The sequence below is a fragment of the Diospyros lotus genome, chromosome 10 (assembly GCF_014633365.1).
Source record: "Diospyros lotus cultivar Yz01 chromosome 10, ASM1463336v1, whole genome shotgun sequence".
Classification (NCBI taxonomy): Eukaryota; Viridiplantae; Streptophyta; class Magnoliopsida; order Ericales; family Ebenaceae; genus Diospyros; species Diospyros lotus.
Window position 1 is genome coordinate 3,017,114 of NC_068347.1, and position 10,760 is coordinate 3,027,873.

The window sequence follows — 10,760 nt, forward strand, 5'->3', positions numbered from 1 at the left end:
GAAATATAAGAAATTATATTTTTTTGAGGCTATTATTGTCAAGTGTAGAAGGCATGAACCCAATGATTGTCTAAATGTCGAGTAGTGATTTTCTTTTGGTTTTGAGTTATTCATGCCTTCATATATTGTTCTATTGATGTTTTCCTTTGTTATATACTTGTTAAGTCTTGTGACTCACCCTTACTTCTTTTGTCATTCTAGGAAAGGAAAAGATGAGTCTCGATTAAATGTGTACAGAGATGTCCCGACCTCAAGATCTATGGGTGTAAATTTTGAGGGCATGAGTAGAAGATTTCATTTTGTAATTAAAGTTTTAGTGTCCTTTTATTTTGAAAATGTATAGGTGGTAAGACCAAGATGATGATGTAAAGAATGTTGCAATATTTATTTTAACTCCTGTTGATAATGAGCAAATATGGAAATGAAAATAAATTTTTAAAAATTTTGAGCGATTTTTGTATTTGTATCCATTTTGAATTAATCTTCTCTCAGACCTTTTATCCTAGCAGAAAAATTTGGGAGCTGGTCTTGACACATATGGTTATTCTATACTAAGAAATCAAAGAAATTGGAGGAAAAATTGTCCAAAAGAAACAAAAGTGTTGTGGCAAAAGTTTAAACTTGAGAATATATGAAAAGTGCAACTAATTAAACAGAAAGTATACTTTGTATCAATCTTTCAAATGGTTATAAAAGTGCAACTTAATTACTTTAATAGTAATAAATATTTATGAATAAGAAGTATTATTTGGATGTGTAAAGTTCAAGTGGAATAAAAAATTATTAGACTTAATAATATTATTAGATGATATTAAATAGATTTAATATACGCACCTAACTATATTCAAAGAATGTAGATATAGTTAATTAATAAAATAATAATAATTAAATTTCAAATAATTTAAAAATCTAGAAATCACCACAAAATTAGAAAAATCTAATACTAATTCAGAAAAAATATAAAATATTCACTTATTACTATAAAATTAGAAAAATGAAATACTCATAAAAAAAATATTAGATTCAGCCTTAATATATATATATATAGATAGATTGTCCACTCTTTAATCAAAATTCTTTTTTAATTGACTAACACTTATTTATTAGTCATGATAAATATAAGACTCCTAATACAGACACACAATTATTTTTTTCATGTCGACACAGTTTAATACATAATTAAATGTTATTAGTTGTCATTGTGAAACCCGTCCAATAAGGCAGTTTTAGAAGAGAATTTTTTCTAATGTTGTGAGTATACCGACAAGAGAAAAATTTTATGTTCAAGAGATAAGAAAATCCTTTTACTCTCACCCCCGATCCATACATACTTTCAAATAATATTTATTTATTTTATGTACATATAATTTTATTTTCGATGTTTCATACACAAGTTTAAAATTTTGTTTTATTTTATCTGCTATTATTTTTATTTAGTGAAGAAAAATGTATATATTTTTTTTATAAATAAAATTTTCATTAAAAAACTAAAAATATCTACAATTTTATGTTAAGGCATACTCCGAACAACATAACTAAAACAAAAAGAGCAAAAAGACTAAAATAGTAAATAAAAACCATTTATCCAAACAAAACAAAAAAAACTATATACAAATACAATGTCAAAGGAAGGCTTCAAATGGCTGAGCTTAAAAAGGAGAACCCTCAATCTCTCCCTAAGTACTTGAAGGTTTTTTTTTTTTTTGCCCAAATATTGACATTTATGATGCACTTAATAATTTTAGTTTTTTCTTTTTAATTTTTTTATTTTTTATGAAAATCCCTAAGGGCACTTGGTTGCTAATTAATCTTTTTTGGTTTGTTTAGTTGTAATATCTGGTATTACATGGTGTTAAAAAAGATAGAATTTCTAGTGAATTTTAAAGGGTATTGGGTGGTCTGGAGAGTCAAAAAAGTGAGTTTTAAGAAATTAATTAATAAAATTATTGAATCAATGATAGGAAATGCCCTGGGCTTTGAATATCCAGAAAAGAAGGCATGAGATTGGTGAGGGTCTCGAGGTGAGGCCAATGACGCTGAAACCAATCAAATCGGGAATAGTTTCTGAAATAATTTATGTATAAGTCTAAATGGGTGCCGATACCGAATGGTCGTAGGGGAGCTCCGGGAAGTTGAGGGGATTTTACAGGTGGTTAGGTATTGTGAGTGAGGCAATCCTAAAGTGATTTCTAGCTGAGAAAAGGTTCCGTGCAAGCGCAGAGACGAAATCAGTCTTTTCGAGTAAATGTCAGTTATTAATTTTGAAGAAATCAAGGTTTTGTGTGGTTTGATGATAATTAATTAAAGCTTAGAGGATCCAAGTTCAATTATATAAATTCCTAAGTGGAATTAAGAAGATTCTCAAGTGAATTTAATAAATTTTGGAGGATTAATGTATATTATATATATATATATATGTAAATGGCTTGGGGCCAAGTCAGCAACAGTGCTCATTGTTTCTGAAAATTAAATCAGAAAGACAGAAAGAGGTAGAGCCCAAGCTTGGGAGAGAAGGGAGATTGAGTGAGAGAGAATGAGATGGCAATTGGCAAAGGTGGCTGGCCGATGGCTGGTCGGGTCGATAGCTACGACTGGTGGCAGCAGCAGCCTGAAGCAGCGTGGCCAGCGGCAGTGTTGGATCGAAGCAGCAGTGGGCGTGCGGCTGTGGGTGGTTGAAGCGTCGACCGGTGATGGAGCTAGTCTAGCTACGGTTATCGTTGATGGAGCTGGCGAAAAGCAGCAGCGACGAGGAGCATCGACAACTAGAGATGGTTGCGAGCAAAGGCAGCAGGCTGTGGGCATAGGCGGTGGTTCGCGGCGACGGCGACAAGCCGGCTGTGGCGCGGCCATTGGGGGCTATCGGTGATAGCGGTGTGGCTGGCAGACCGCCAGCTGCAGTGCCAGTAGTGGCCGCGCACAAGTAGTGTCGTACCTAAGATTTCGGGGCCTTGAGGCGAAATGTAAAAATGGGCCCCGAATCGTAGAGTTTTGCCGGTGAGGGTGCGAAATTGCGACGAAGCGATGAAAAACAAGCCACCAATAACTAGCCACGAGGGCAAGGCGAGCCAGCGAGGGCAAGCGATGGAGCGAAAGAGAGGTAGAGAGCGACAGAGCAAGCGAGCAGCGAGAGACGAGAACGAGGGTGAGTCACCGACAACGAAAACGAGGCACAAGGGGGATGCCAGGAATGACAGAGCGAGAGAGAGGAAGGGAGCAACGGAGTAAGCAAGCAATGAGCGACGAAGCGGGCGAGTAACGAGAGACAAGAGCAAGGGTGAGCCACCGACGGTAAAGGCGAGCAGGAAGCCAAAAATGATAGAGCGAGAAAGAGGCAGGGCAACTAGCGAAAGTGAGAGGGAGAAGGCTAGGGGCCAAGGGGCAAAGTTGCAAAGGAGAAAGGGGTGGGCAGCTGGGCAGTGGGCTTTTACAAAGGGAAGGTTCCCAATTTTATGGCCCCCTAAATAATCAAATATTCATGGGCCCTGAGGTAATCGCTTCATGGCCCTTATGAAAGGTCTGGCCCTGTGCACGGGCTGCTAGCCGTGGCTGAAGAAGATGAAGAAGAAAGAGAAAAGAAAGAAAAATAAGAAAATCTAGAGAGAAAAAAAAGGGAAAAATGGGGAAAAATAGTCGAAAAATTCTAAAAAAAATTGAAAAAAATTCTAGAAACTAATTTGAGGCTTGAGAAACGTGTCAGAGGCTCGAAAATGAAATTTTGGCGTTAGGTGGTAGCTTAGGAGGTGACGCTAGTGTGGGTGTTTGGCTAAATTTCTCCTCCAAATTGGTTAGGGTTCAACCGGGGATGCGGTGATCTTAGAAGAGTTCGGAGTTCAAGCGGGCGTCCTCATTCATGGTGGAGAGAAAGGATCGAGCCAAGTAAATGATGGCCCCAAGGGTGGGCCACCTTGCGAATGTTTGGTAAATTTAGAAGAATATATGTTGTGTGCAGTTGTGTGTTGTGCATGTTATATAGGTGGTCTAATGGAGTCTTATGGCCATGGGAGAGACTAGATGCATGCTAGGGGTAATTTGAGAGGTTAATGCCTCGAACAGGTGGGTTCGGAGGGCAGTGATGCCCCATCATACATGCATACTTGTCATTGCATCACATATGTTATTTTGTTTACATTCATTTGTACCCTTACTAAGTCTTTATGACTCATGAGGTTTTACCTCATGTTGTAGATATTGCAAGTCCAAATGGAAGCAAGGGTGATGTCGAGAGGATGATGTGGCAACTAACGTTGTTGCCTGTGCTTTGTATGTTGTATTTATCCCTGTAAATATACATGTGTGCTAAATGTATATATTTTTTGCGCTAGTTGGTTGTAATTAGTGTAGTGTATATGTGATTATGAGGTTTTCTGTTGTAAGTGGCTTTAGTTTGATAGAGGACAATTTTCGGTTTGTGTAAGGATCGAAATGAATATCTTGTAAATTCCCAGTACTCAGCAAATTTGTAATATGTTATATTTTGTGACTGGGTCACCTTTGACTTATTGTGAGACGAGCTGAAGAAAGGAGAAGGTCACTCTGATTTTGGGTCTCGTCCGCTGTGCTTCTTTTTATTATTAGGGGATCGATTTCTCAAGTGAAGCGAAGAGAAAGACAAAACTTAGTCCCCACCTATGGTGTTTCTCGTTGAAACATACTCCGTCTCTTCATTAATAGTTTATTGTGTAAGTAATCTAGTTGATTATTCACTAATAACGCCCGTAGATGAGAACTAGTCGTCATATTACTTATATAGAATGTTTTTTATTTTTCATCTCTAGGTTTTATCTCTATTTTCATGTTTTCATTTCTACAAAAAAATTAAAAAAATGAAAAACGCTCTCAGTTCTATTAAGATAAAAACCACTTTTAGACTTCAGAAAATGAGAGAAATAATATGCAACTTGGAAGGTTCGAAGCCAGGGCTATTTGGTAGAAAATCATGTTTTATCTAGGAAATAAGTGGGAAAACATGGTTAATTTGCAAAGAAGAAAATTTGTTTTCTGTTCTCTAATTTAGAAAAAATCATTTTGAACACAATTTTTAATTTTCTATTTCTATAAAGATATTTTCTAAAAAACAATTTCAATTTTCCACAAGTAAACAACTCTAAACTTTTTGGGCCAAAAGGCACAAAAGCTAGAAAAATGTAATTTCAGCATTTTTTTTTTTTATAAAAAAATGCTACTTGCACATTCTTGCTGACACCCCATTAATCAATTACCAAGATACCCCTCACCTAATTTACAAATATTAATATACCCCTCACTTAAACTCTAATTTATAATTACCAATATACCATTATAGATTGTAAATTAAGGACCATGTTGCTTGTATACTCAGACCTACACTTTGGGTTACACTCAGGTGCACAAATGACTAAAATGCCCTCACAAAAATTAAAAATTTGCTTCCCCTGCCCTTGGCTGCCTCATCTCTCATTTCTCTCCCCTTTTTCCCACAGTCATCCGTTGCAATCGTCGATCGCCACTTTCCTCTCACCACTTCTCACATCGACCACTGCAGAGATGGAGGATCCACGACGATCGATGCAAAGTAAGGCGAGGCGATGGCCGGTGCAAGGCGAGGTGAATGTGGCGACCGACGATTGCAACTAGGGGTTGTGGGAAGAATGGAAGAGAGATGAGAGAAAAAGCAACCAAGGGCTGGAAAAGTAAATTTATAATTTTTGTGAGAGCATTTTAGTCATTTGAGTACCTGAGTGTGACCCAAGGTGTGACACTCAGTGTACAAAAAGTATTTTTCGTAAATTAAAATTTAAATGAGGGATATATTGATAATTGAATAATTGAACAAAGATATGCAAGTAGCATTTTTCTTTTTCTTTTTTTATTGTAAGGAAAGAAGTATAGAATATATTTTCACATTTCATGTAATTTTTCATAAAGATATAATATTTACCATATTTTAAAACTATGAATACAACTTTTAAATCATGTTAATAAAATTAATTTAATTAATAGTTACTAAACACTTCGTCTTACTTACGATGTTTTGGTGAATGAACGTGTTTTGTTGACTATTTTTATTGTATTAAAAAGACTGCGTTAATGAAAGGGCACTGCTGAATTAAATTAAATCATGTGTTTAGCCGCCACTTGCAAAGTTTGACTGTTGAAAAAAAGAAAGTTTTCCTTATAAGGCATCTATGGTCGGGTCGGGTTGGTTCGGGTTTGACGCTAACTTATAATTAAATTAATTTTTCGTATAATTACCTTTCGTCGGGTCTAGAAAAGTTAGGTCGATTTGGTTTGGATTTTAGTTCTAATTTTATATAATATTCTATTAATTTCAAATTTTTGTTATATAAACTTTAAGAATAGTGAATGTTTATGTATTTATATTATAAGGTTGATTGTTTTCAGTTTAGATTGTATTTATTTTTTGTAATTTAAGTTATGAAATATTTTAAATAATTTTAATAATTATTTATTCATATTAAACAATATATTTAAAATATTTTATAACCCAAACTACATAAAACAAGTACAATTTAGATTAAAAATAATTTATTTTATATTGTATATTTTAAATTTATTTATATAAATATATATCGATGAGATTAGATTAAGGGTGAAAATTCAATTGATTCGGTCACTGAATTGAACTGATTAAATTAGTTAAATCGAATAAATCGAACTGAATCGATCAAATAGATTATCAAACCAAACAAATTGAAAAATTGAAATAATTAAAAAAAATAAAAAAAATGAATTAGGCTAAAAACACTCGAAATAATAAAAAAATTAAAATTTTAAAATAATAAAGTATAAAAATAATTTTATTTTTTAATATAAAAATCGAACTAAATCGAAATAATTAAAATTACTAAACTTAAAAATTAAAATAAATTGACCTATCGTTTAAACTGAACTAAATAGATAATTTTAATTAATTTAATTTAATTAAAATATTACTCATCTCCACGTTAGATCAAGGCATGGACCTAAAACCTTGCACCCAAAACAAAATCAATTTTTCATAAGACTTTTAGTATTTTAAACTTAAAATCAAATCAATGTATTAAAAGAATCGAATTGATTGATTTAAATTTAATTTTAAAAGTTATTGGGATTCGGACACCCTAATGTGAGTAAGAAAAATAATCATTCAACAGTAGCAGATAAAGTAAGTAAACTGAGGCTTTCGTTTGACATTTACATATATTAAATTCAACTCTTCCTTTTGTCGGCTTTACTTCCACTAATTCAAGTTTGGAAACTAATTTGTGATTTAATTTTAATTATAGACTATTATTTGTTACTGTTATGTCTAAGAAAGTGGTATAAACCTTAAGAAAAAAAGTCTAAAGAGAGAGAGAGGGGCTCTAGAGACCTTTTCAATACAATAGTTCTCGATAACTTCTTTCAAATACCAGAGATACGATATCTAGGGAACCTTTTAAATTATGTCTCCTCAAAAATTTTTCAACTCGCCTCCGTGATATTTTTCTCAAAGATTAGGAATAAACAACCTCAAAAGATATGGATACTCTTTTACTTGTCAATCTTAACCTTACAAATAGGGAATCATTCTTTCGATAGAGGTGCAAAAGAACTCCTACACAAATTACTTGAATATTTTTTTATTTTTTATCTAAAACTAACTTAAACATCAAAAGTCTCGTGCAAGAGACAACCCATGTTCTTGATTATCTTTTATTTTACAAATCTCTTGGAGACTAAACTTAAAACACACTCTCACAATTATAATTTTATTATTATATTTTAATAATAATAATTATCATTCTAAATTATTTGATCATGTGATAATAATCATCCAAGTACATAACAAGATAAAAAACAAAAAAAGTCACATAATTTTAGTTGACCACTAAAATTCTTATCATCAATTTAGTGCTTAAATCTAAGATCTTTTAATATAAAATGAAAAATATATATATATATTTTTAAGATGTTTTGAATGATTGGTAACCGGCAAGCTGAAAAAAATTAAAAAAATAGAAGTAAAAACAAAACAACCTTCACCAATAGCGAACTGGTGAAATTAAATTATGTTTTTAAGCCGCAATTTGAGGGTGTTTGACCGTTGAAAGTAGAAGGGTCTACCATACTCTATTTTTTACTTAGATTTAAAAAACAAAAATATTATTTTCATACTCACTACGATTACTTTTTTATGATATTTGTGTATTGACATGTTATATATTTGTATTAATATAATATAAATATAATACATTAATACTTCCTCAATTGTATCTATAAGGGTAATAGTAATAGTAGGGAGAGATAGAAAATATCTAATATGAGCCGATAATCTTTATCCGAGATACATAAAAAAAATAACACGTATATATTCTTTGAAATGTTAGAAAATATACTCAAGCCACACAAGAATAGGACTTCAAAGCCTAATTTGGATCAACTTTACTCTATCTACTTTTATTTTTAAGATCAATCTTTATCGAAGAACTAAATAATATTATCATAAAAATAATCTAAGTCAAAACTTGTTAATAAAATAATCAGAAATGATAGATTATTTATCCCTTCTTAAAGTTGAATTGACTACACTTACTGACTTTTTTCATAGACATTATTATTTGAACAAGTTTTCTTTTCTTGTTGCTTCCTTCCACCAACATAATTATTTCATTTTTTCTATTGGTCTCTCTCTTTAGCTTCCTCTATAAAAGCAACCCTTTTCTGTTGAGCTGCATGCAAACTCAAAGTTAAACAGACAGACATATATATACATATATAGAGAGAGGCAGAGAGAGATGATTATGGAGAAGGAGGCCATTGATGCAGAGGCAATGCAATTGTTGCAAGGCCAAGCAGAGATATGGCAACAGATGCTGAGCTTTGCGGACTCTATGGCACTCAAATCTGCTGTGGAGCTCCGCGTAGCTGACATCATTCACTCTCACGGCTGCCCAATCAGCCTATCCCAAATAGCCGCCGGCATCGACGCTCCTTCCCCGGATATCATTAGCCTGGGCCGCATCATGAGATTTCTGGTCCGGAAAAAGATCTTCACTGCCATCAACGGCGGCGGAGAGACCCTCTACGGGCTGACCCCCGCCTCTAAATTGCTGGTGCGTGATGCTGAGGTGAGCTTGGCGCCGATCGTACTGATGGAGAGCGACCCCAGGGCAATGGCCCCTTGGCATTGTTTTAGCAGGTGCGTGCGAGAAGGGGGGACTGCGTTCGAAAAGGCTCACGGCCAAGAGATATGGGAGTATGGTTTTAACAACCCAGATTTCAGCAAGGTCTTCAACGCTGCAATGGGATGTACGGCCAAGGTCACCACTACAGCCATGGTGGCTGCTTACAGAGATGGGTTCCGTTCCATTGGGTCACTGGTGGACGTGGGAGGCGGGATTGGAACATCCATATCCGAGGTCACCAAGGCCTATCCACACATCAAAGCTATCAACTTTGATTTGCCGCATGTGGTGGCCACAGCGCCCGAGTACCCAGGAGTTTCCCAGGTTGGGGGCGACATGTTCAAGTCTGTTCCTGAGGCTGATGCAATTTTCATGAAGGTAAAAGAAAGAAATACATGCACGACATTAATTCCTTATTAATTAATCCAACTTGTGTGGAACTAATGGATGGATGCATGCATGCTTGCAGGCGATCTTGCATGATTGGAGCGACGAAGACTGCGTGAAGATCTTGCAGAACTGCCGTAAGGCGATACCGGAGAAGACAGGAAAGGTGATCCTAGTGGAAGTGGTTCTGAAGCCAGAAGGTGAAAGCTTATTTGACAACACAGGGTTTGTGTTGGATCTGATAATGCTTGCTCACACCTCCGGCGGCAAGGAGAGGACAGAGGCCGAATGGAAGCAAGTGTTGGAGAAGGGAGGCTTTCCACGCTATAACATCATACGAATTCCGGCTCTGCCCTGCATCATTGAGGCCTATCCATGCTAAAAAAATATCTATCTCTTTCAACCCTCTTATCATTTGTTTAGCTTAATTAATGTCCAGTCTCTGTTTGTTTTTGTCAACCCAACTTTCTAGTAACCAAGCAAAGTGAATAAATATGAACATAAGAATGTTCATATTAAGTATTTTATCTAGAGTTCTCTGCCCCTTTGTCCTTTCCTTCTGATCACAGTCAAAAACACTTTGTCAGTTCAATTAATTTAAATATTTTGTAGAAGGATGTTGTTATGGCATTTGTGTGTGTGAGTGTGTGTGTGTCTTTGTGATATTATATTGGTGGAAATATGAGTTATTTATAAAAATTCTATCCGTCCTGCGTAAGTAATATAAACTCATCCTAACTGAAGTTGTACTTTAAAATATACAATGGCCTTATGATGCGAAAATATTTTTTGGGGTGTTATTTTGATATTTTTGAAATATTAAAAATATTTGGGAGTTATTTCTGCAATTTTAAAAACGTCCTAAGACCATTTTATAATATTAAAAAAATATCATAAATATATTTTTATCCACAAAAAAGTTAAAGAAGAAAAAAATTTCATCTCCCTTAACTTAAAATTTTTAATTTTTTTCAAAATTTATTTACAAAATTTCTTTAAATGTATCGTGGAAGTTATGTTTACTTTTAAATTGAATAATTTTTTTTATAATTTTCTATAATAAAAATAAAATTAATTTTTTTCAATAGTAAAACTGAATTGAAGCAAAATAATCAAAAAATCAAACCAAACTGACCCTTAGCTTAAACGAAACTCAACAATTTCGAACAATTCAAATTAATTATTTCAGTTAAACCAAAATTTTATCCACCCCTAATTACAAAACTC

At 34.0% G+C, this 10,760-nt stretch overlaps 1 protein-coding gene across 1 annotated transcript; it reads left to right on the top strand.

Moving 5' to 3' along the window:
* Positions 1-2,533: 2,533 nt before the first annotated feature.
* Positions 2,534-10,147, top strand: LOC127811825 ((R,S)-reticuline 7-O-methyltransferase-like). Its single transcript, XM_052352011.1, has 5 exons — positions 2,534-2,794; positions 3,790-3,913; positions 4,186-4,253; positions 8,673-9,524; positions 9,616-10,147. The coding sequence occupies exons 1-5, from the start codon at positions 2,534-2,536 to the stop codon at positions 9,913-9,915; spliced, it is 1,605 nt and encodes a 534-aa protein (XP_052207971.1). The 3' UTR covers positions 9,916-10,147.
* The last annotated feature ends 613 nt before the right edge of the window (positions 10,148-10,760 follow it).